A 26,375-nucleotide genomic window follows, 5' to 3' on the forward strand; every position below is an offset into this window, starting at 1 on the left:
TGACCTTGCTTCTGGAGTCCTGATAAGACTCTGTCTCTTGGATGGTGCTTGTATTGGATTGTTTGACTGTGCTTCTGACCTCTGCCTGCCTTTGACCTTCAGGCGCCTCACATGCCGATTCAGTGTGGCAGAAATTCATAAACCTTTCTGTCGGAAAGTACTTTTAGCATCCATATTGGACCCATAGAACAAATGCACTTAGTAAATGTACTAAGCGGGTGGGAGAGCCAGTGATGCTGCTGGCGCAACTTAGATGCTAGGAGAAATGGTTTGCAGAGGGAGTTCCTTACAGGGGATATGGATGCTAAGGACATCCATCTTAGTAATTTCTCAAATCTGACTCCACAAACTCCCATTTCATTAGATTTGGCTTCCATTTGGCTTAGCTTGTTAACAGTAAGCCCACAGAGCCACTCTGAACAGCACAGCCAGTCAACAGAGGTCACTACATTATGCTTAACAAGATTAAAACTGGAGAATGTCTGCAGAGGCCATGTGTCCCCCCAAGTCCTGATCATTTTAGGAACACCACAGCAACCCAGGAATTTCAATTGCTTTAACTTACTCTGTGACACTCTCACCAGCTCTGTAACGTTCCAGACGCCTGATGTCACAAAACAATCCTGGAAAGTCAAGTGCCCTGCAAAGAGAAGAAGAGAGACAAAGGCTGGGTCGTGAAGATGGAGTGGAATAAGAATAGGTGGCGGCAAATAGGAGGTGAATAGTGTGCCATGGTGTGGTTGGACAGAAAGGGATTCTAGTTTACAATCTCCCTTCTAGCCATGCTGTGGGTTCCGGCCTACCCTGCAGCTCTTAATTCCACTCCTCTAGACCTTCTTATCTTAGTCCAAGGCTTCTGCTCTTAGATCTGGCTGTATCTCAGGGCCCCTCTTAGATCTCTAAATCCTACCTTACTACTGCCACATTTCTTTCTCAAAAATGGTGGGAGTATCCAAACCAGGCTGTCAAAATCCCTGATTCCTTAACCACCCACAATTAACCCCAACCTAGCCCCAGAAATGGCATCAAAGAGGAAAGGTGAAAGTAAAGGACTTCATTGGGGAGACAAAGTGGGGGTATCAGGGGAATTGACTAGGGAATCTGATCCCGGGCAGAAATTCACTCACCATTGGGCAGTGGTTTGATGTCCGCATCTCCTTGCTGGTTTGAATTGTCTGATTGTCCGGATTCTGAAACACAGAAGCAAAAGCTGACATCAATGGATTGTTAAAGCTGAGAACCAACGATGGTTGGTAATAACTGGGGCCCACTGTGTGAGCATCTTCCTCCACTTCACTACTTTTCATGGCCAATGGAAAGGCTGCTCCAAAAATGCTGAGCAACATCATTCTACTTCCTTACCCAAGGCCTGAGGAAATGGCCTGGGAAACATGGCTGATTTAAACATGCGATTGTCATAATCAGATGCAAGCTCTTTGACAAGCTGCTATAGGATGGTGTGATTCAGTAGTTGGTTCTTGCTTTCAAAATCCAGCCCCACAAGATTACCAATTTAGGAAGCAAGAAAGAATCCCACCCCCCTCAATACACATAGCAGATTACCTGGGATTATTTCCATTTACTGCTGAAGAGTATGACATAGGTCACTTAGATAAGCCAATTGAATCTGTTTGGTACCAGAGTTCAGAGATGGTCCAATACATTTTGGAGCTTCAGGCAGTTTATTCTAATGGCATTCCCCCCACCTCTGCCAAGATAGTAAAAATATAATAAACTAAATCCAGTAACCAAATCTGGTGTTTGGCTCACCTTCTTTGCTGCTAAACCACATTAGTATGGTTCATAGGAAGTTTGTGATTAAACAATATCTGGGGATCTTTTCTAATCCCTTGGTTGTTTTTAGCTGATGAAGCCATATGTGTGGTCTGCCTGCTCTATTAGTGTGGCCTGGATTGTTCAAGATAATCTTTGGGTAACTGTTGGGTAGATGACCTTTCCCTTGGGCAGAGGTTTAATGCTTAATAGTGAATACCCTTCAGACTTTCTGATTCATAGCAACATTCTTTGGACAAATGCAGAGCCATGGAGTTGTAGGGCTGAAAGGGTCAATTCCACAATTGTTTATTTCTCATTTCAAAGAAGTCCATAGTTGTAAAGTAGGAATACTATTGTCTGACAAATAGATGTGGCCCAATATAAAAACAAATGAGGATGATCTTATCAATAGTTAGGAAGTCAAATTGTATGTGGAAAAGTTGAAGGAATTAGATATGTTTAGCCTAGACTCCTAGGAAATGAAGTCAGAAGGCCATTCCACACATTATACAGCACTAAGATCTGCTACCGTGTACACAACATGAAGCTACAGCCAACTGTGCTTCTCATGAGTGTACCTGTACAGGTACATTCATACTTCCAAACATGGGTTTGTCTCAGGGCCAAACTAGATGTAACACAGTTTAAAAAATAATAGCAACCATGAGTGTGGGTGTGCTTAATCCTCTCCCCACACTCAACCCTTCCCCCACAAACACCCCCAGTGCTGTTTTCCAATTAAATTCTCCCTCTCCCTTCCCAAAGCTGCTATTACGCTGTGGGGAAAAACATACAAGCACCATACCAGTGTTGTAGTCCTAATCCAATTTGGTGGCCCCTGCAGCTGCTATTAAATGTTTTAAGCAACACAGGAAAACCTGGTTGGCCCTGCCTTTATTTTTCACAGAGGTGTACACTTAAAACAGGTAACATATGCAATATACCCTAAAGAACAGAGGGAATATGCTGACATTTTCCAAATATATAAGATGTCAGAAAGATGAGGGGGAAGTTTTGTTGCCCTTCGCCTAGAGATGTGGAGCATTTCTACATGAGGTTTTTATTGCACACTCATGATTGGTCACTCACGGAAGTTTGCGAGTCCTTTACTCCAGGGCATCTCCCGTGCTTTCTGACCTTTATTTCACTTTTTAAAAGATTGGAGATAACCCAATAAGGAATGTTAATCTTATATATCGGCTGTGTATAATTGTGCAGTTCCACTATAACTACAGCACCATCCAGTGGCTGTAGAATGAAACAGAACTTGCTGAGAAAGGAATTCCCTGATTCAAAGCATGTGTCCCCCCATGTTAAAGGAGTGGATCTTAATCCTGCAAAGAATCTGGAAGCAGAAGCCCCGGTAAGGATGCGGGATTCTAGCCTCATGTAGTGAAGCTCATGAAGGCTTGGAAAAAAAAACAGAAAAATTATTTTTTAATGTTTTTTTCCAAGAACCGTTTTTGTTTTTTCCGGAAAAATTGAACAGCTTTGGATTATGAAATATTTTCTTTTAGAATTGAAGATGTGTTTATATATTGTTACCCAGCCTTTACTCCCCAAAAATGATTTCTAAAAACTATGTAGTAAGAACGCTTTTACAGAAAGACTAGAGATGTAAAATGTCTGGAAATACCAAAGCCACGGGGAATTTTTTGTTTTTAAATCCTCCCTGTGAGATTCCCAGCATATTTCTTTCTTTCATTCCTTATTAAAATTATTGATCTAAAGTATCTTTTACTGATAGACATTCAGGAATGCTCCAAATTGTGCTCATTGTCCCAACATTTGAATAGAGTCACCATACCATAATAATGGGGGGGAAATGTGCATTCTTTACAGCTTAGGTTTTGTTCTATAGAATCCTGTCTTTCTGGGCTTGTTCTGGTTAGAAGCTGTAGTAGGCAATAACTGTAAGTTATCCTACCACTGCCACCGGATGCAACGGAACAGCATGTAGACTATCCCACCGGTGTTTCCTTTTTTCTTTTTTTGAAATTAACTTTGAGACTTGGGTCTATAGAACTCACTGCCACAGTTTTTAATAAAGTTCTCAATTCGACCTCACCACTAGGGAACGTTGCCTCAGCTATAAAACCTTTTAACTATTGCCACTAGAATAAACCCTCTCTACCTAAAAGAAACTCAGTAGCCTGGTTCCTTTGGCATAGGCATGGGATTGACACTACCACTAGAGGCAACCTTTCAGAATGAACAAAAAATAAGATGTTTATTAATGTAAATTATTTACCAAAGTGACTAAGAAAGCAATCCAGCGTCCCCTAGACAGTGTCTGGGGGAGCATAGGATACTTCTGATTCCTGGATTCGAGGTTGGAGACAATGCTTTGACCTCAGAGCTGGGAATCTGCACTCCTTTCCCCCTCGCAGCTGGCTTGGAGAGAACCTTGCTGACTGCCCCTCTAACGTTACAAACACAACCACAGAGAGGGGGTAAGGGGTGTGTGTGTGTTCTGGTGGGCCTCTCCCCAGGCCTCTACAGCCTCCTTCCCTCCCCCTCCAACACACCCCAGCTAGATGGGCAAAAAAGCCCACCTAGTTAAAACACGGAGTGGGAGGAGTGGCAGAGGCAATAATCGCCTCCACCACTTCTCCCGCTCTGCACTGGATGCTTGTAAGCCTCTGAGTTCGGGACTGTAATAGGACTGCACCCTAAAATGTCATTCTTCAAATAATAGTTGAGATTGTTTAAAGGTTCTTAAATTAAATATATTTGCCTACCATTCAATGAGTTTTTTCTAGCTAAATAAAATCTCAGTAGCTTTTCTTTCAGATCAGATTTCCCTAAGCTCCACCCCACAAACAGGAACAGGTTTAGGAATTTCCCTGAATGTCCTTACAAACAGGAACAGATGCTGTACACCAGTCTTCCTCTGCCTCCAGTTCTTCCTGCTTCTTCTGGCTTCTAGGATGATTCAGATGTTTCAGGGACTATTTGCTAAGAACCTAAATATGTTATGTATATCTTGGTTTCCTTATAAAATTATCATGTTTGGTATATTAAATGCAAAAGTATAGTTTATTCAAACAATAATTATAAATGTAATAACTGAGTAAAAGTTTTAAAATATAACAATAATTTTATGAGCAAACGAAGTTATACATAATATATATGCTGCTTTCTGTTCCATGCTTGCAGGGGCTGATGGAGTGGAAGTCCAAAATATCTGAAGGATGCCAGTTGGGGAAGGCTGTCCTAAAGCAACAAAGTGAATTTAGAGCAGTAAAAGAGCAAAATAAGTATTGCTTATTTTTCAGTTTTTCCCAATATTTCAATTTTTTCCAAAACCTGCTGGGAAAAAACCCTCCCCCCACCCCCATAACCGCAAAATTTCCAGAAATTTTACATCTCTACCCCCTTCTGCCATGTGTAGGATAAGAAACAGTTGGTTTAAACTATCAAAAGAAAAGCTGAGAGACCAAGGCTGAAATCCTATACCTACATACCTAGGAGTAAGCCTGATTGAACTCTGTGGGGCTTACTTCTGAGTAGACATGTGTAGGACTGTGCTGTGAATGTCAGAAATATCTTCCTCCATTTAGGACAGTGGTAGCAACTTGTGGCCCTCCAAATTTTTGGCCTACAGTTCCCATCATCCCTCACCATTGGCTATGCTGACTAGGATTGAGGGGAGTTGTAGGCCAAAACATCTGGAAGGCCACAAGGTGCCCACCTCTGCTCTAGGAGCAGCTCAGTAATGGAATATGTTGCAAAAGGGACAAACTATGAGTGATGGTGGCAGAGCTGCGTCCTTAAATGTGGGTCTTCCCCAATCATGTAGAAAACAGGGAGATGAAATCCAATTTAAAGAGCAAAAGGGCAATGCTAAATTTTCTTCCATTCCTGTTACCTCCTTGCACTTTGTCCCCTGAAGTGATTTCTCCCCAGCTGGGCTCCTAGATGAAATCTTGACTGGGAGAAAATTAATTTGAGGGACAAATTATAGGGGTGACAAGCAGTGAGGTGGGGAAGAGTTCAGCACCTCTACCTGTGTATTCCTTCTGCACTTTTAATTGCACCCCTACTCACCCTCAGTGCACATGAGATGGAAATACATTTAAAGACACAGATCTGCTGCCATCACGTGTAATTTGATCCTAAAAATTGGTCTGTTTCAGGGCTGGGATGTTTTAGATTCAGGAAATCTTGGGGGAAGAGGTGACATGGTGGTCTGTTGTGCTTCTTCAGACTCAACAAAGGTATGAAAAAAAGACAGCCAAACACTACAAATCTCTTTAACTGCAGAGGAGGAAAGAGTGGCTGTGTGCTCCTAAAGGAACCCCCATTCTGTATGATTAGTGGGGGCCCCCATCATGTGCATGCAAACATGGACACTTCACTATTATTACATCAGAGGCACAGAAAGTAGTCCTTTGTGTGAGGGGCTTCCTCTAGAGCATGCAGACCTTTGCAGCATTTCAAGGACTCCCACTGTTCTGTCCTCATCAGTTATTATACTATTTGTTGGCTTGTCCTTTTAGCCACATGCACAATACCTCAGGCCTTACTACTGCTTAAGAATGGCTCTCTCTGAAGGTTTCATTTACCAGCTAATGCCTCTCAAACCTCAAAGGATCAGAAGAACACAACAGAAAGAGTTTGTCCATCCCTGGCCATTTCCTGCCAAGGGTATCACACAAGCACACTGAAGTGGCAAGCGCTGGAGAGAGCACTCAACAAAAAAGAGAAAAATAGAAGTCCTATAGTCTGATGGCTATTAGCCAGCCAGGTGAGCTGGTGGCTAAGGGACTGTGCTGCAAATTAGGAAGTACCTGGTTTGAATTTCCTTCTGTCATGAACTCATTAGGTAACCTTAGGCAAACCACTCTCTCTGACTCAGCACGTTATCTGTAATTTGAGTATAATAATACTGTTGACCTACCTTACACGGTCGTTGTAAAGTTTATAGCAAGATAATGTATGTAAAGTGCTTTGAGCATGCAAACTATTTATATAAATTGCTACATTTTATTAGGTACACAGGAATAGGGAGATTCTAGAATCCACTTACAAGGATATTGTATTATCCCCAGGAGCGTAGCCAAGTCATTTATAGTGTTAGAGGGGCCTAGAGATCCATAATGCTTGCTTAAGTTCATTACTGGTGCAATTCCCATGCTAGTAAGCCTCTGAGCATGTGCAGATGAGTCAAACGGCCGATAACAGCCTTCTTGGTGCATTCCTTGCTAATGAGGAGAGTCTTTATCTCTGATGTGCCTGGGAAGCAAAGTCTGTTTACAGGTGGCTGTGCCCGAGAACCAAACACTTCTAGCCTATGCTGAGAATGAACGCTAGGGATGCGTGTTGCTGTTATGCTGATTATTGCTAACCTGTAGAGTATAAGACCCATTGTACCCAGCAGCTCGGGGTTCAGAGAAGCTGTCTGATCCAACCGTTGGGTACGTCTGTGTGTTGTAAGCTGCCCAATAAAGTACTCCTTGTAAGCAAACCTTTGAGTCTGATTTATCACTGTCTTGGCACTTCTAACCTAAGAGTTCAACGCCTACAGCCGGGGCGACACAGATATGAACCTAGGAAAGAAGAGGCAGCTTGGAAGATGCCCAGATACCCAAGTACAGGAAGTTGAAATTTTCAAATGGACACTTTATTCAAGATCCCTTTAACATATCTTTCGTAACAACAAATCTAATTGTTAAAATGTTCTTTCTCCTCCTTCACTGCATCCCTAGTGTTCAAGTGGGGATTCTAATCAATGTGAGTTAGGGCTGTTGCTTATTCTAGATTTACGAATTCAAGGTGAAAAGGGTATGGACTTGTTCCATTAATTCTTCCTATCTTAGCTAGAGTTTCCAGATCCCACCTAATTCAGGGTTCCTGGAAAGCACATATAACAGGTTCGTGGGCCTGTTATATGTGCTTTCAGAACTTCTCCCATCTTCAGCTATGGTGGCAGAAGTAGAACATACTGAAATTCTCTATGCTAAAGGATATCTAGAAAGCCCACGCCTACTTGGCTATAGACTCCTTTCCTCTCAAACCTCAGTATAGAAACTTGGTTCCCAATCCATTCCTCTGTCCTCTGCTGACTGGAACAATACTCTTCTTCATTAGCAGAAAATGCCTTTTCTCTGTGTAACCATGAGGGTTAGAAACATGCCATATTTACACCCAAATGGAAGCTCAGATTTGCATAGCCCCTTGTCAGAGTCCACACACCGTGGTGTGGACATGGCCAAGCAGATGTTTAGACCTCCTAAATGAAAAGTTGACCTCAGTTTATTGACAATTAACCCAGTGACAGAAAGAGGGAAGTATCTGGGGAGTATCTGGGGAGGTAAACTACTAGAAGAAATAAGGTTTGTGAGTCTTCAAATAACTTTGCTGTCATGACTTTTTCAGCCACTCAAACTTATGCCATAAGACCACCTGCCCTCATTGTGCAAACAGAGGTCTAAGACCTCCAAAGAGTTAAGTAGCCCATCCCTTTCCTGTCCAGACTTGGCACAGTGAGGCCAGCTGCAGAACTCAGGTTACCTATGTCAACAACACTGCAAGTTTACCTCTATCTGCGCCAAAGCAAAGCAAAAAGAAGCCAGGAAATGTGCCTCTTACTCTGCAACAGCTGGGGAAGCACTAAGGAAATATTTCAGAGTTGGTTCTTCTCCCCCCTCCCTCCTTTCTCCCTTCCCTTTCAGAGTTGGCTGAGGCACACTGTTCCCTTTCGGCCTTGCGACTGCTGGCAGCCATTTTAAAACTTGGCAGCCATTTTAGTGCTGGCGGCTAGGAGTGCTCCCACAATGCCGGCAGCAGGCAAATGACGAACGGACAGAGGAGTGTGGCTTTGCTTAGCCCAGGGATAGATAGAAGATAAATTCTTAAACACTATGAGGGAGAGAGGCACTGGGGGCTTGCTTCAGAATTAATAAATCATGATTTTGTTTTTCTTTCTATTTTAAAGAAATGTTGCAGCAGCTGAGCAGACGACCGGAGGAGGGAAATGGACAAAACGCACTTCAGATATCAATGCTGTGTCAGGCCAGCTTCATGCATCATAATTCCTTATACGGAGTTTAATCTCCATGTAAGATATATACTGTATATATTGCAATGCGATTTCCTGCCTCAACAATACAGACTGGTCAGCTTTGCCTTGTGATCACATAAAGCATGTCACAAGTACTATTTTGGCCATTGCTCAACACTCCTGCAAGTGACTTTTCAGCACCAATGGCAAGGTGTCAAGATTTGGGGTGGAGTGGTAGAGATAGTCTTTACAGTAGAGGCAGAAGAGGACAGCACTGTTGTTGTCTTTCCCACCTCCTTGCCTCTTGAAAACATGGCTGGGTGTGCACTTCTACACTGCCATGCCTTCTAGACTCAAAAAATGTGAAGTTCCCACAACAAAGGCTCTACTCTGAGCAAAGAGGATATGTAGGCTGTGAGCAATAAATGACAGATAACAGTGCACTAATTGTGTAAACAACTGATTGTACAAAAAGATCTAAAGTGCCTGTGAAAAAATTAGTGAATAAAGTTGGGGGCAGGGTGGGGCTAGAAATGAGAACTTCTATTGCTAGCAAGAGAGAGAAAAAGAGAGAATTTATTATTGATTTATTTGTGGGACTTTTTTTTACACTGCTTCCCAGTATAGCTTACAAAAATAAAATCATACCGACATACATAGGAAAAATAATCTAAGAACAACATCAATGAATAGCAGCAAAAAAAAATCTAAAAAAACTCTAAGCAAAGTACCAGTCAATTATCCATCTGCAAGGCATCCTGAATCAGGATGGGAAAGCCCTCCTGAAAAGAGTCATTGTTATCAGCTTTCTGACAGCTGGCAATGAGCTGGCAAGGTGACCTAATCCAGGCAGGGACCTCCATGCCACCATGGAGAAGGCTCTTGCTCTGGTCAACTACCTGTTACATATTCAGCAGTGGTGTCACCCTCCGCTTCAACTTCTCAGACTACCTTAATTTGGGGGTGGAGCATACATAAAACGTATTCTTTCAGACACCAAGTCATTTAGGGCTTTATAGGTCAACACCAACGCTCTGAATTGAACCCAGAGACAATGTTTAGCCATGCACCTTCTTAAGCACCAGCGTAACATGGTCTCAATAGCTTGTCCTTGTGTAATTGTTACATTCTGAAGTGGCTGAAGTTTCCAGACAAGCTTCAAAGGCAGTCTTCAGACCCATAAAGTGCATTACGCTAATCTAATCTAGGGCATATCTGATGGTGGCTTGGTCTGTACCTTCCAGGGGAGGGCATAGCTTCTGCACCAAGGAAAACTGGGGTAGGAACACTCCTGGCCACAGTTACTACTTAAGTATCAAGCAGGGTCCAAGCTATGACCCTGCCCTTTCAAGGAGAGTACAAACCACCCATCTCCTCTTGTCAACTGGCCCCCTTCCAATCAACATCTCCTTCTTATCTGGATTAAACTTCAGTGTTTTGCCCCTCATCCAGCCCATTACTGACTATTTAGGGACTCCACTGTTTCTGAGGAAAATATGTTAGGTGCAATTGAGTGTTGTCTGCATACTGATGACACCTAAACCCAAATCCTCATACAACATGATAAAAAATGTGGGAGACAAGATGAAATGTTGTGATAATTCCATTGGGCTGAGAGGCAGTCTCCCAGTCTCATCTTCTGATACCTGTCCGGCAGGTAGAAGGAGAACCATCACCAAGCAGTGCCATCGAACCTTGACAACAGACTCAAGACGAAACCATGGTCACTGCTATCAAGGACTGCTGAGAGGTCCAGGAGAATTAACAGGGACACACTCCTCAATCTGTCTCCCAGTGAAAGTTATTAACTAGTGCAAGCAAGGGCATTTTTGTCCCATGTACAGACCTAAAGCCAGAGTGAAATGGATCTTGAAAATCAGTTTCATCCAAAAATCCTGATGGTGGTCAGCCACAACACCTTGCCCAGATAAAGAAGACAGGAAAGGAATTGATAATTACCCAGAGCAGAAGGTAAATGGAAGCTACAGGTTCTAGGAACCAGGGATGTTTTTCACATGCGTTACAGCAGGGGCTGAAAAGTCTTTCAGTCTATTCTTAGCTGGGGGGAGGGGGTTTGTGCATTAGAGCCAGGGAACTTGGGGACTGGATGTCCTGGCGGCAAGTTGTCTCTCGGTTTGACCCTAGCTAGACTGCAGCCTAACTTCCTGCCTGTGTTTCTTCCTAATGTTGACTGGCCATCTTGGTGAAGCTGCAAAGCTTCATTACAATACACCTGAATTGCTTCTAAGCTCATGCATAAGAGGTGTACAAGGAAGAGATATCACTGGTATTATCTCCTTCAAACCCACACAAGTTCTAGGCTATGCCGATGTTTCCTTCTCAAATGCCTGCATTTTACCTTCTCCAGTTCCATTTGTTACATTTCCCCCACAGTATCCAGGCATAGAAAGTACTCATGTGGCAAACATTTTCCTAAATGCACCTTCACTTCACTTCGAGTCTACTGAAGAGCTGATCACAAAACGAATGCCCATATGCACACTTTCAGATTGTGAAGGACAAAGATGCTACTATCAATTTGATATTCCCCACTGGCCTCTCAAAATTTAAATTTACTATCAAGAAAAGTCCTATCATAGCTTGCCGATCTCTCTGGGACTACTTGGGTAGATGTGTAAGAATACAGCCCTGAGCAATTCAGTGAATGTGTGAATATCTCCTAGCCCCTTCTATCTCTACCAAAGACCTTAAAACATTCATTTCTGAAAGTCAAAATATCACATTTGCACATTTGTCTAGACTGTAGCTCCTTTTGAATTTGTGCTTCACAGAGATAAGAATTTGGAGGCAGGCAAATGGCACTTCACTCCACATGGAATCTATGGACTATTTCATGTTGCTTTATAGTAGGGGTGGGCAACATGTGGCCCTCCAGATTTTGGCCCTATAGCTCCCTTTATCTTCCCCATTGGCTATACTGGCTAGGGCTGATTGGAGTTGCAGTCCAACAACATCTAGAGGACCACATGTTCCCCACCTCTGCTTTCTGTTGGGAAAATAAAATTACTGCTAGAGTTGGCCACTTATTTCTGAGCTCTACTTCCAACATTACTTTTCACTACTTGTGTTTCTTGTGAAACATGTAAGTAAGCAGATGGAAAATGGCTAAAGTTGTTCACCTTTGAATTGTGAGAACAGTCAAACATGAGTCTAAGACACCTATTGACCAAACCAGTCTGCAACATTTTACCAGGATCTTGAACTTTTAATGGTATATTACAAACATACCCATCTACCATCTTTACTACATACAACTTAGGAACATATAAGGAAAAGTAACCTAAGAAAGCATTTTCATATGAGGATAGCTTTTCACATCAGTCTCAGGAGTCACTCACTGTTAAACATGAAAGAAGGCTACCTGAAAGACTGCCTTCTCCTATATGGGCCTGCCCAGTTCTCAAGACCTTGAGGAGAGGCCCTTCTTTCAAGACCATAGCCTTCAGAGGCACATTTGGTGGCAACATGAAAGAGGGCCTTCTTGGTGGCCACTCCCCAGCTGTGGAACTTCCTGTCAAGGGAGGATAGGTTCGCTCCCTCTCTGCTGCCCTTCCACTGGCAGGCAAAGACTGCTTTATTCAAGCAGGCCTTTGGTGTGTAAGCAGGTGTGTTGAGCTGGATGTTGATTTTACTCGGCTGATGTTGTGTTTTTAATTGTGTTTTAATGTATTTGCTTACTGTTTTTTATCAAGTTTTATTAGTGATTGTAAGCTGCCTTGAGTACCATTTTTGGTAGAAAGGTGGGGTAAAAGTCAAATCAAATCAAATAAAAAAACATCTATGGCGTGCATCTACCTTGGAAGGAAGATTTCTGCCAAGGGATTGTCTAGCAGCAGCTCTGCAAGTTATGTTCCATCTTTCTGATTGAGAGATGAATACTACGTTACCAGAATTAAATTTTGACAGTCAGCTGCTAAAGGTAAAGCCGTATTTTCAAACATGGTATGGGAAGCAGTTCTCAGAAGAATTAAACCAGGTTTTGGTATCTATCCTATCATCTTCTTCTCTGGATAAGGTAAAGCAAACTCAGGGAAGAAATACAGACCCTGAGATAGGTTCAGGGAGCTCAAAAATGTGAAACTAGGAGGTAGGGCAGTCAGGACCCTAGTCAGAAATGCTGTAGTGGGAGAAGGCTTAAGGGGACACTTGGGGAGCATTGTAAGTCATCAAACAGCTAATACCCAAATACAATATATTCTAATTAAAGTTAAATGAATGTATTAAGTAATTTTAATAAGACAAATTGCTTAGAAAATTAAATGTGCCCAAAGCCAAACAGATTGTCAATCACCCTTAGGTCCCAGTGCTTTTGCACTCTTTTGGCAGACCACTGGAACCCAGCAATAGGTTTGCCAACTTAATAAGCAACTGAGTAGAACTGTGCATGCACATTTTCCCTTATAGTTCAGTAAGAAAAAGTGCTAGGGACTTTTTAAAATAAAATATTAAATTCAGGCAATATCCCTTCTGGGACAGAACAGACCGCTCAAGCACAGCCCTAAATATAACTTTGGAGAGTAAAACTACCCACCTTGAGTGCCATTTTTTGGCAGAAAGGTGGGAGTGTACTGGACTGGGATTCGGGAGATCCGTGTTCTAGTCCCCACTCAGCCATGGAAGCTCACTGGGTGACTTTGGGCCAGTCACAGACTCTCAGCCCAACCTACCTCACAGGGTTGTTGTTGTGAGGATAAAATGGAGGAGACGGAGGACTATGTATGCCGCCTTGGGTTCCTTAAGGAGGAAAAAAGGCGGGATATAAATGCAAGCAAGCAAGCAAGCAAGCACACAAACAAAAAAATAACCCTGTTGCATTTACAGTCCAATGAGGCAGCATTTCTAGGTAAGAGGATCATTACAGTTTCAAAAACTTCATGATACCTATTGCTGAATAGTATAATGAAATGGTGGGTCAGTTTGAAATGAAGATACAGTTTGAAGTAGAGCAGTAGTTTCTTGTATGGAGCTACACTTCTAATGTATCGGCCAACTTTCTGAGTGAGAATGGTGTGAGCTACATTGCCTGCCATGGGGAAGAGCCCATTTTTTTCTCTTTCTGGTATACTGTGTGGGCCTGAGTACATCATGCAAGGCAAATCAGAAGAGGGATGCTGTATGGGAGAACACTTAATAGTATTGTGTTCTGATTTTGGAGCCTCTCAATGAGACAGAAAAAGATTAGTCACACAAAGTCTAAACACAACTTGGTACCTCAATTGTGAAATCATAGAATCATAGAATAAAAGGGTTGGAAGGGGCCTACAAGGCCATCAAGTCCAACCCCCTGCTCAATGCAGGAATCCAAGTCAGAGCATCCCTGACAGATGGCTGTCCAGCCTTGTCTTGAATGCCTCCAGTGTGCGAGAGCCCACTACCTCCCTAGGTAAATCCCTCTGGGCTTTACATTGGAATGCTTTGCACTGTAGACCAGGGGTGTGTTTCCACCCTATCAGCTTCACTTTGTTTGCAACTTTGTTGCGATGTTTCCCCAATCGCATCTTCTCCTTTTCCAGTTTCCACAGTGCTTAAAGTCCTGGCTTATCATCGCTGTAGCCTGGGGCTCTGTGCTCTTTCCACTGAGCTCTAATCGAATTATTTTCTTGATGGCTGGGTGGAGCCTGGGCTGTGTCTGGTTACCTCATCAGTGTTCCTGCCCCTTTGGCCGTGTTTCCAGGACAACGGAAGGAGAAGCTAATGGAGGAGTATGGGATTTTTAAAAGGGAATCAGCTTTGCTGTGAAGAGAGGCTTTCCCCCTCTCCCCACCCTTTCTCCTTTCCTCTGAAATCCAGATGCACCTACATTTCAGGAGCAAGCCTCACTGAGCACGATGGGAGTTACTTCTGAGTAGACACATATGCTGGGAAAAGAGGTGGGAGAACACAAAGTGGGAAACTAGCCCGCATTTTAACCTAGAGAACCTCATTGACCACAATGTGAGTTACTTCTGAAGAGACAGAAATGGGTTTGTTGTGGGAAAGACAGTAGTACACACAAAGACGGAATCCAGCCCCCATTGTAACCCACAGGATAGCTACCACGAAGGTGTGAAGTACTTTCTTCCTAAGGCAATTCATTGGAGCCTCGCTTGGTCGCTTAAACACATTTAAGGAATTGGGCTTTAATGTGTGCCATTTCAATTGAGGGGGAATCTCAGCCTCATCCACTGCAATGGGAGTTACTTCTGAGGAGACACTAATGGGTCTGTTGTGGGAAAGAGACCGAAATCAGCCCCCATTTTGATGTACAGGATCTCTATATGGAAGCTGTAAATGAGTTACCTCCTAAGGCAATGGACCGAAGCCTCCAGATCGCACTTAATCACATTTAAGGAATTGAGGGCTTTGATACGTGCGGTGCCAATTCTCTGTTATTTCTGTGGTCACCAAGAGGGCAAGCCTCATTCAGCACAATGGGAGAAAACACCCCTTGACTGGGGTCATGGGCTGTGTTCTGGTGCTTATTTTCAATGATGCTTTAAAAGTTGGTCCCTCAGCATCATGCTCTACAACGGTGATGAAACTTCCGGAAAACAGGGAGGGAAAGGGTTGGGTCACTGATATCAGAGCGACACACCCACAAAGGCTGGGCTACATGCCCCATGGGCAGACTATGATACTGCACCCAGTGCGATTGTGGAAACAAGTCAGTAATGGAACCGCAGTATGCTGGAAAAGTCAGACTATAAGTCTCAGAAGAAGCGGTTTTTCAGCGATAAAATGCAGGGCTAGTGCTGAATGGCCACAACATCATGGAAACACAGAGACCGCACTGCACAGCCAGGTTAGGGTAAACCACTGGTGGAAACACAGCCCAGAAGTACCAAATAGGACTGTATTGGGACTGTACTCCCTTGGAATTGTTGAGCAGGCCCTTCCTTCTCAAGAATGAAGTAACATCATGACCAATATATGCCCAGCTTTCTCTTGTACCTCTATGTGTTGCTGCAGTTCAAAGTCTTCTACTTGCACTAGTCCTGAACTTCACTTTTCTCCCAGAAGCACATGAAAGAAGACAATTCTCTTTGCATTTGTTGGCTTGTCTGTCTGCCAATTTGGTGTGTGTGTGTGTGTGTATATACATGTGTGTGTCATGACTCCCCTAAACTAGCTCACTAGTCTTTTCCCCAAGGGCTGTGATCTCCAAGCCTCAAAGGTGCTTTTATCTAGCAAAATAAACCCTTATCAGGAGACAGCAGCTGAACAAATAAACAGATCCATTGACCGAGCAGACGAAACAGTTTGCTGAACTCTTTATCTGTCCCTCACAGGCCTGGCAAACCTCCTCTCTGCCCAAACTAAAGGCGGGAAGGGGGAGAGGGGGCAATCTTGCCCAGTCCACAGGCAATGGCCCCTTCTTTAGTATCTTTACAAAATGTGATATGGGAAAGAGGTGGTGGCTGCCACTTAAGGAAAAGATTGCCAGGTTGCAACCTGGAGATTCTCCTTTTACAATGAAAAGGTAAAGTATGCAGATAGCATAGTACTAGATGTTCTCCTGTTTCCAACGAAGTGCTTTCTCAAAAGAAGACAGCTGAGGTAGCTGAAGAGACTGGGGTCAATGCTTAAGGTCAGGGAAGATACTCTGTAGTTATAACCTGGTGTATGTGGACTTCAGGGTTAATTGACCTTTGGCTAATCATCTGATATCCCATTTCAGTGTAATAGCGGGGGGGGGGGGGACGGACGACAACTCTCGCTAAAATTGGAGAATTTGGAGACCAAATCTCTCGCCCATTTTTCCTCAGGTCCTCTCCCCACACCTGGAAGCCAGCTCATTACTGTGGTAGAAGGAGGGAAGGAGCAGCTGACAGGACTGGCAGGAAAATGGGCAGAAGAAGCCATATCTGCTGAATATTCCCAATTCAAGAGCAGATTTAATAAAGGAGGGAGGGATCTCTGGGTTGCAACCTGGCAACCCTCTTTTCAGGGAGCTGGAAGAGCAAGCAAAAGCAGTGGTGCTGGGGGCAGGATGCTTAACTCTTCCACATTGTGCAATTTTTCTGATCTAAATTGGCCCTGTGATGCTTACCAAACTATATGGAATGCCTGTACTGAACTCTATGCTAAAGGGTGTGTGTGTGTGTGTGTGTGTATGCCCCTGCAGACTGAAAACTCAGGTATTAGGAAGAACTATGGATGCTGACCCCTACCACTTCCCTGCCTCCCAGCCGTTTTGTCCTAGAGTTTGCTTTGTTCTTGCTATGGCTGTGTTTTTAAACTGCCTGTCTATTAGCTACTATTAAGCCCACTGCAGAAAAAAATACAGGTGCCTTCCCTTGCTCCCCTTGTTTCCTTTTTGTGTGGGGCTAATAGCAGCCCTTGAAGGCAGCTTACAAGAGGTTAAAAACAAACTAGCAAGCAGCTGTTGTTCCTCTGGCCAGTGATAGGGGCCAGAGTATCCTTCCCCTCATTTCTACAGTCCCAGTGCAACTGGCATTTAGAGAGCGCTTTCTGGCAGGAAAGGAGGAAGGAACTGCTCCCTGCACTGCTCACTCTCTGGTTAATGGATTGGGCCTGGTCTTCCTTTTCCCATGGTGTTCTTCCTGGGAGGGTGGAAGTGCAACCTCCCTGTGGCCCTCGCTCTCCTCACTTCTGCAATCCCAGAGGGTGTGTGTGTGTGTGGGGGGGCACAATTCAGATTGGGAGACTAGTACAAGGGAAAAAGACTAAACTCCCCTCGGTGCCACTGCTCCCCTGAATACAGAGCCGGTACCAGTGTAATGTTCAAAATTAAAGTTAAACTTTTTAAAAAATGCACCCTACACATGAGAGATGCTATGAACCACTACGACTCCACCAAAATGCCCTTTTGAAAATACTAGCAACGATGGGTGCTATATATACATACACACTCACACACACACACACACACACACTGTATGCATCTTCAAAATACATAGGTATGTATGGATAGCATCCTCACGGGCATGCAATATTTACATTCAATACATATTCACATAGATAAATTCACATAGGAACCTGCACAGTACACAACATAGGTTCCTGTGCTGCCATGAGGGGCTGGTTTGCCCATAAAGCCAAGATTGATGGTGTGTTTGGGATGGGTGTATTTTCTCTCACAGATACTTGTAGCACTGGATTTATGGCTCCCAGTGGGATACGTAGGAATGTCCCGTTCTGCTTGCTGAATGTCCTGTTGCAGCTTCCTAACTCCCTGTGCATAACAAACTTCACTCTGTGACTGGACAGTCAGTAAATCAGAATGGGGGAGTGGCATACACCCAGTTCCAGTGCCCAGACAAGGGGCAAAAGGGGGGCGGTGCAGTAGGCTCAGCCAACAAGCAAGATACTTGTACAATGCAGAAACTGAAGCTGAATACTGACAAAACAAAAATGATAGTGGCGGATGGTCATTGGGATATGGGGGTGGGGGGATGTTGCCTACTTGCTTTGAAGGAGGAGGTTTGTAGTCTCAACATGTTCTGGACACTTGACCAGGAGTGCCTTGTATCTAATAAAGCTGATTTGCTGCCGTTCTTCTTCAGTATCATGGGTCTGGCCTCTGTCATGCATGCTCCAGTTCCTTTTCAGACTGATTTCTGTGGTGCTGCTGAAGATCATTTGGATGCTTCAGCCAGGGCAGAATTCTGCTGCTTGCCTCCTACCATTGGCCCTTGTTCACAAGGAGTGAATCAAATGACAGCAATGGCTTCCTGTACACTTCTGGCCAAAGTCAAGGTGCTGAATATTACCTATAAAGATTACATAGTCTGCATGCATCATGCCTGCAGGAGCCTGGACCCTTGAGGTCATTGGTGTATTTTGGCTCTGAGCCCATCTTTTTGCGAAATGAGATCTTGCAGTGCTCAGGGTAGGGTATGGCCTGTACATGAGCAGTTCCCACATGTGAGACTGCACAAAGGCCACGAAGAAGGATGGAAAACTTTTGTCAGTGTTGCTTTTGTATTTGTTTTGAACAATTTTTAATGTTCTTTTCTTTTAAAAACTCCATATACCATTGTATTTCATTAGAAAATTCATCATCATCACCACCATCATCGACATATCATATCTTGAGGTACTCAGGTGACACACCTTCATTGTGTTTATAAATATTGAAAATCAAGCATGAGTTGCAACGAAGTCTGTGTTGCAAGGGTACATGCGTACATAAATACACACACACATACAGAAATGGGGAAAATTACCAGAAACACTAGAGACCCAGGCCCAAAGGTCTGGTGGGTTATTTCAAATCAAGATGTGACTTTTAGCCTTAGCAAGTTCTGATCATGTGTACCTCTCCTCTTTGCCTATTCTTTTTCCCAGTTTGTCTTACCATTTTAGGATCCTCCTTATAGCCATCTCCTCTTTCCCTCATTCTTCTGGATGGTTCCCTATTCCAACCCTTCTTTCCTTAGGCCTGCCTGCTTCCCTGGGCCTAAATAACTTTTAGGTAGGGATGTGTGAATCAGCAAAACATGAGCTCACTGAAGTTCTCCAAATTCCATCTGGAAGCTCATTCTGACTTGAGTTTGTATCAGATTGTGAGCTTTTGGGGGGGGGGGGTATGAAAATCTGTGCATATTTTCATGAGTATTTTTCCAAATGTAGACATCAACTGTATGCATCTTTGAAATGTACGCATTCTTCTCCCGTTGATTAAAGCATGTTTGATCACATTTCTCCAAACTAAGCATTTTTCATGTGCCTTTTTCAAATGTACACATGCTTTCAAATGTGTACACTGCAAGCTTGTATCGTACGGACTTCGACCGCAGATTGTGTTCGAGTTTGTGTTCGGTCCGGAAGGTGTGAACTGTGTAAATCCTGATAAAAAATGAACTGAAACTAATTTTTCATACATCCCTACCTTTAGCCACCTGTCAATTCCATTCTTTGTACCTTCAACCTGCCCTCACCTCCTGAAGGATCTGAGCAGTTTGGACAGTAGCAGACAGAAGCTCTGTGACAAGAAGGCAGCTCAGCAAATCACTTCCAAAGGCTTCATCACCACCACAAAATACTTTGCGCAATACAATGCAGATATGTCATGCTGCTGATTTTATATACACCCTATCCAAGGTATGCATTTACACTATGCTCTGCAAGTATATTGTGTACATTTGTGCTCCCTGGCATATTTGATCAGCACATCTGATGCAACTATACTCTGATTTCCAAAGACCATTGTCCATCCAGGATCCTGAAACCAGTACATTTTGTGGTTGGAGTGATGGCTGGACCAGAGCAATGGATCAGTGATTGGACCAGGGCAATGGCATGAACAAGAAGTGGATAGGTCTTCCCTTTATGTAGCCAGTGGCCTCAGGTTCATTTGCAGAAATAAACCAAGCCTCCTCCCCAACTCCCTTCCCTCGAATTGCCTGACATAGTTTGTGGGTGAATTTGTGCCTCCAACACAAATAATGGAGAACTTGAACAGTCCCAGCAAAGGGGAAAAACTAATCTCACACTACAGTACCTGTCCTAACAGCAAGTTAGCTTTCATCTCCACTCCACAGAAATGTGTCTCTTTCTTGGTATGAAAGAGAACTGCATGGGACAGAGGAAGCTGACCTCCCCTGCCCTGAACATATACAGAGACTGAAGATGATGTGAATTGAACCTGGGACCTTCTGCATGCAAAGCATGTGCTCCACCACTGAGCTATGGGACCTCCTAAGAGAAAAGGAAGCCAATCTCAGCCCTGCCCTAAACTCAAATTCCTGCTGCTCATTGTTATTTAATCTTGTGGGCTTCCCACATCCAGCCTCCAAGTACAGCCAAACAGAGAGATCTGTTTGGACCAGATGAAAAAGAGAAGAATCTGGACCAGATGAAAAAAAAAGAAGAGGATGTCATCAGGCCCTACACATCTCTAACATGCCCCACCTAGCAGTTTTATACATATATATGTTGAACGCAGAGCAACAGGGTGGAATAGATGAGAATGAAATATAGCAGGGCCTTCTACAAAAATCAGTGTTGGGGGGAGATGATGAGGTGTTGCCCACTCTGAGTCTCAGACATCTTTCCTGGCCCAGCTCCTGCCACCTGATTATTCCTCCTTTGCTCTCGAAACTTTCATTTCAAATCCATGGTTTATTCATGACCTAACTATTTTTCTAGTATAGTAATGACTGGCTGAAAGTAGTGGATTGGCAAGGAAGACCCCTGCACTAGTACACCTACCAGGTGCAAGCTGGGCTAAGTGGCTTTGGGCACCTAGGAATGCTGTATATGGTCAGGTGACTTTGATTCTGTGTGATTCCTGCAAATGCTGTCTGCCTCTCTAGCCTTCAGTGTATTTCAGCTCCTGGTGTTTGTCTGACACAGTGTATCTTACCCTTCTTCCAACGAGCTCAGGACAGAACATGTGGAGTCACTCCATTTTATGGTGAATTGCATAAGACCGCCCCTCCCCCGTGAGCTACAGGGCTGAGAAGGGATCTGAACCCAGGCCTCACCAAACCAGATCCAATACTCCATCCACTAACACAAGTAGCTTTTTTAGACTTTAGTTAAACTCCCAGCTTGCTACATTGGACCCACTTTTCAGTTTTAACTAGATCTGCCCATCTTTCCACTGTTCTCCCCACCCCCACCCCAATTTCTCCTTATTTCTCTTCCTGCCCACCATCTTTCAGCTTTATCCCTCCACTTTAAAAAGATGTAGCAAAAGGACAAGAGAAAATGGTGGTTGTGCTCCTGGTGTGTCCCTCCACCATGACCCAATTTTGGGATTGGCCCACATTTGGAAACCAATGCCACCAACTGTCCAGTGTTGCACTAGCTCAAGTAAAATATTGGCGAAGGGTGGAGCATTGTTACTATGGGCAGGTTCCCATGTTATATGGAAGTCAAATTGAAAGGATTCCCATAAATGTAAGCTCAGGAAAAACATTATATCAGATGTGGCGATCAATGTGGGCTTTTAGAGAAGGCCCATGTCCAGGCAACCTGATTCTTGCTTGCTTCTCTCTCTCTCTGTCTCTCTGTCTGTCTGTCTCTCTCACACACACACGCATGCACGCACACAGAGCTTTGCAAATCCAAAATAATTCCCATAATTGTAAATGCTATTGTGAAAGAGACCATATATGGATGATAGATTTCTAGGACGGGGAAAAAACAAACAAACAAGAAAATGTAGGAGACAAGTTGCCTGATCCCTTTACACTTACGAGGACTGACCACTTCTCAAGGTGGGCAATGCCAGTGCCTTCTCTTTCACATCTACTCCTAATCATTGGTTTATGTGGGGCTCTGAATTTGCTGCTGCAAACAGTACCTCCAACATAACATCTGAGTGAGGTGTCTCTATGTAGCCTTTTGCACTACAGACACCCGACCCTTGTAGGTGAACCTTACAACATGAGGGAACATTTCAAAATGAATTCAACTTCTAAAAAATCATTTCAAAAGAGTAGTTGTGCCAGCTGGTAGCATCAAGACAACAAAAACTTACTTTATCTCATGTGTGAAGCAAATACAATTGCCTCAACAAACTCAAGGTTTTCTTCTGGGCTCCTTCTTTAAACACAATAAGAAGCTCAGTTCTGCTCAAAGGGAAGCTGCTTACTGGCCCAAGGGTTCTTTCTCCCAGCATTGCCCTGCCATGAATCCCAAGACTTCACAGTAAAGCCTCACGGATCCCATTTTGTCACCCTCCTTTGTGTATTTTGGTTTTAAAATATAAATACACATAGTGGGAAACAAACAGGATTGAAAACAGAGTTGCCAACTGTCCAAAAAAACAAAACAAAAAAATAGACCTAGCCTGTTCTTGTACCTTTCACAGCAGCTTGAGCTGCAGAAATCAGCAAGTGACATTCTTCACCTGCTACCATGGACGTTGTTATAGAAGGCCTACCTGGGCATGGGCCCTGAATCTTCTGAGGTGTGCTCCCGAGCTTTACAGCAGCCCCAGTTGCCATCATCTGCCTTAATACAAGTCTGCTGCTTCCCTCTGAGCTCACTAGCCTTGCAGTTACTAAGGAGGCCTTAGGACTCACTCCCTTAGAAGACCAATATGGAGTGTAGTCTGCATGCCTTTTAAACTAGAGGGGGGACTGCCACCTTTCCTTCCATTCATTGTTTTTTTCTCTCTCCCTCTACTTTGCTGCTCTTACATGCCCACTGCTGGGAGTTTGCTTGCAATTACTTTTTGAGGAGGGAGAGGGAAGGGCAGGAAGAGCTCCATGTGAAATACTGGTATTTCACATAACATCTGAATTTACTACCCCAAACTGGAACCTTTGGCTTCTGCAGAAATTTAGTAGCTTCAGCACAGAAAAAAGATTCAATCAGCTTTCTGATTGAATCTCCACAAACGGCTTTCTCTCCCCCTTCACTTTAAGTTCTTCTAAATAGCTGCAGGCCTCAAGATTATTCCAAAAGGATGGTTAGAACTATGTGACATCATGATCGAGGAAGTGTTGGGGCTTTTAAATAGGTTTTATAGTTTTAAAAAAGCAAGAAAAAGCCCTCAGGCACCTCACCTCATATAGCTAATTTGTGCAATCCTTACAAACCCTCCACAGCCTCCTAAATTCCTCCAAAGTGCTACCTCTCTGAAAGGAGACACTTGGCTTGGGGAATTCTCTCTCTCTCTGCTCCATTTCCAATCACCATTCTTCTTTTCTTCTTCTCTCCCTTATCCTAGTCTTTCTATCTCTTCTTTATTCCACCCAGAGCATACCTTGGGGAATTCTCAAAGTGAATTTTCTCTGGTAGGCAACAGAAGTTCTGAACTATATTTGACTTTATACAAACAGACAAGAGGGTTGGTTTTTCTCCTTATCCTCCTCATCCAAGTCTTCAAGATAAGTGGCTTCACACAGTTGCAGAGGAACAAATCTGGGGTTCTTTTGTTTGTCAGTTGTCATTAACCAGGAATAGGAAGGGCTGTAGCTCAGTGGTAGAGCACATACTTGGCATGCAGAAGGTCCCAGGTTCAATCCCTGTTATCTCTAGGTAGGGCTAGGAAAGAATCCCACCTGAAACCCTTGAGAGATGCTGCCAGTCAATGTCTACAATACTGAGCTAGATGGATCAACATTCTGATTCAGTATAAGGCAGCTACCTATGTTCCTATGAAAATAAAACTTTAATAAAAATAGGAGGGGGGATTGGAAGTGGAGGGGAGATAAATACTGCTCACTCAGACAATCCTATGTATGCCTACTTAGAAGTAAGCCCCATTATGTTAAATTAGGCTTACCCCCAGGGAAGTGTGCATATGATTCAAGCACTTTTGCAGGGAGGTTTGCAGCCTGATCTTCTGCATATTTACTCAGAAATAAGTCCCAAGTTGTGAGCATGGTACTGCGATTCCAGTCTAATGAACTGACTACCTGAGCCCAGTCCTATGCATGTTTTATCATTTGTGTTTTTTTCCATTTTGCATACACTTCAGTGGTGAGGGAAAGGCACTTAGTACATGCTCAGAGTTTTGCCATAACTTAGCCCTAGTTTTGAAAACAGACTCATTGGCTGAATCCTGGGGAGTTGGGGGGGTGCGTTGTAGGGAGGAAGATACAATGAGAGCTTGTGCATAACAAGGAGGAGGTAGAGGAGACATCTTTTTTTATGAAGACATCTGTTTTTATGAAGAGTTGCTGGAGGATGGTAGGATGAGGAGGGATGGTTGCATGGAGGGGAATAGAATTGGTAGGGGAAGAATGTAAGTGCTTAGTGGTGAAAGAAAAGCATTCTGCATATGCTCAGAGGCACCCTATATTTAAGAACATCAGAACTGTGCTGCATAAGACCAAGGTCCATCTAGTCCAGCATTCTGTTCACACCGTGGCCAACCAGCTGCCCATGGGAAATCTACAAGCAGGACATGAGCGCAAAAGCACCTTCCTGCCCATGTTCCCCTGCTGCTAACATTGGTGAAATGTAAATAAATTCTAGTAATTCTAAATTTAGGCATGGAAATAATTATATATATATAATTATAGATAAGTGAAGTGCATTGAGTTTGAACCAAGTCTGAAGCCCAAGCAGAATTGGGCAGTCTTTATTTTAACATATTTTGCTTTAGTTTCGCAAACAGCTGCAGGAGGAGAGAGGGAGTGTGGTTCAATGACTTACAGGTCCATCTTCTAATCCTAGGACACATTTTTACCATGGTGTCCCATCACTGTGCTTTGGGGGAAGGCAAGGATGGGACCACGAGATGGCCATTCTTCCAGTGCCAGCACACTTAACTATGAAACAGCCTTAAACTGGATTTCAAGCATCATAATTCCCTAGTGCCTGCTCCTATCCTTCTGAAACTTTGCAGATTTCTTGCCTGGGGGACACCTCTAATGACCTGTGCATTTTCATACAAATTTACCCAAAAACTATGGGGAGTGAAACCAAATCACTCCCTCCCCCAAACTGGAAAACTCTCCTTCCGCGTGAACTGATGCACATATCCTTCTGAAACTTTGCTGGTTTCTTACTTAGGGACACCGCTAGGCTGTCTGTAATTTTCAGAACACTGGTCCTCAAGGAACAAAGGGAGATAAGTATGTCCTCTTTTGGAGACCCTCAAAATGTCAAGGCTACCCTTGCACAAAACCCCCTAGGGCTATCATTCTCCAACTTAGTAGACATGATCTCCTCTGATGGGACAATGAATCCTGAAATTTTCATCCATTCTTCCAAGGAATAAAAAAGTTACTGGCAGCTCCCTTTAAAAGAAAATCAAAATATAAAGGCACATAGCACAAAAAAACCCTACACCTATTTTTCTGACATTGGGCAGGTGTAATCCCCTCCTAAGGAGCAAATATGCCTACAACTATCAACCAGTTCAGGCCAAGAGAAAAAAGTTACAGTGGTTTGTTCTTTTTAAATTTCCCATGATAGTCAACAGGGAGCATAAAAAGTCAGTTTTCTGAACCTTGACTCGGGTTTGGTTCTGAGGTGAAGTGGACTAACTCCAAATTGGCCTGAGCAGAAGCGAGAAGTTTTCCAAACCGCTGAATCAGGGTCTGAGTTGAAGGGTGTGTGTCAGTGCACACTTCTTATTTATGTTAGGCCTCATCTGGAGTACTGTGTCCAGTTCTGGGCACCACACTTTAAGAAGGATGCAGACAAACTGGAGAGGGTTCAGAGGGCAACAAAGCTGATCAGGGGACTGGAAACAAAGCCCTACGAAGAGAGATTGAAAGAACTGGGCATGTTTAGCCTTGAGAAGAGAAGACTGAGGGGAGATATGATAGCGTTCTTCAAGTACTTGAAAGGTTGTCACAGAGAGGAAGGCCAGGATCTCTTCTCGATCATCCCAGAGTGCAGGACACGGAATAATGGGCTCCAGTTACAGGAAGCCAGATTCCGGCTGAACATCAGGAAAAACTTCCTGTTAGAGCAATATGACAATGGAACCAATGACCTAGGGAGGTGGTGGGCTCTCCCACACTGGAGGCGTTCAAGATGACGCTGGACAGCCATCTGTCAGGGATGCTCTGACTTGGATTCCTGCATTGAGCAGGGGGTTGGACCCGATGGCATTGTAGGCCCCTTCCAACCCTACTATTCTATGATTCTATGTATGTATGTGCGTATATATGTATCTATTTATGTACACACACACACACACACGTATTAGATA

At 43.6% G+C, this 26,375-nt stretch overlaps 1 protein-coding gene and 1 long non-coding RNA gene across 14 annotated transcripts in view; one reads left to right on the forward strand and one right to left on the reverse strand.

Moving 5' to 3' along the window:
* The window catches only part of NFIX (nuclear factor I X), a 247,403-nt gene that overhangs the window by 49,615 nt on the left and 171,413 nt on the right, over positions 1 to 26,375 (reverse strand). For all 13 annotated transcript variants that reach the window (XM_084835740.1, XM_084835738.1, XM_084835733.1 and 10 more), the window contains 2 exons: positions 1,128 to 1,190; positions 566 to 640 (listed from right to left, as the gene is read on the reverse strand). In XM_084835740.1, the coding sequence (XP_084691866.1) occupies positions 566 to 640; positions 1,128 to 1,190 (138 nt within the window). The remainder of the gene's footprint in view (positions 1 to 565; positions 641 to 1,127; positions 1,191 to 26,375) is intronic.
* Positions 16,077 to 25,447, forward strand: LOC146353100 (uncharacterized). The gene is made up of 2 exons (XR_014787981.1): positions 16,077 to 16,262; positions 16,549 to 25,447. It is a non-coding gene; the product is annotated as an uncharacterized LOC146353100 (long non-coding RNA).

Source organism: Heloderma suspectum, chromosome 2, assembly GCF_057233095.1.
Source record: "Heloderma suspectum isolate Gila_16-S chromosome 2, 16-S_ref, whole genome shotgun sequence".
Classification (NCBI taxonomy): Eukaryota; Metazoa; Chordata; class Lepidosauria; order Squamata; family Helodermatidae; genus Heloderma; species Heloderma suspectum.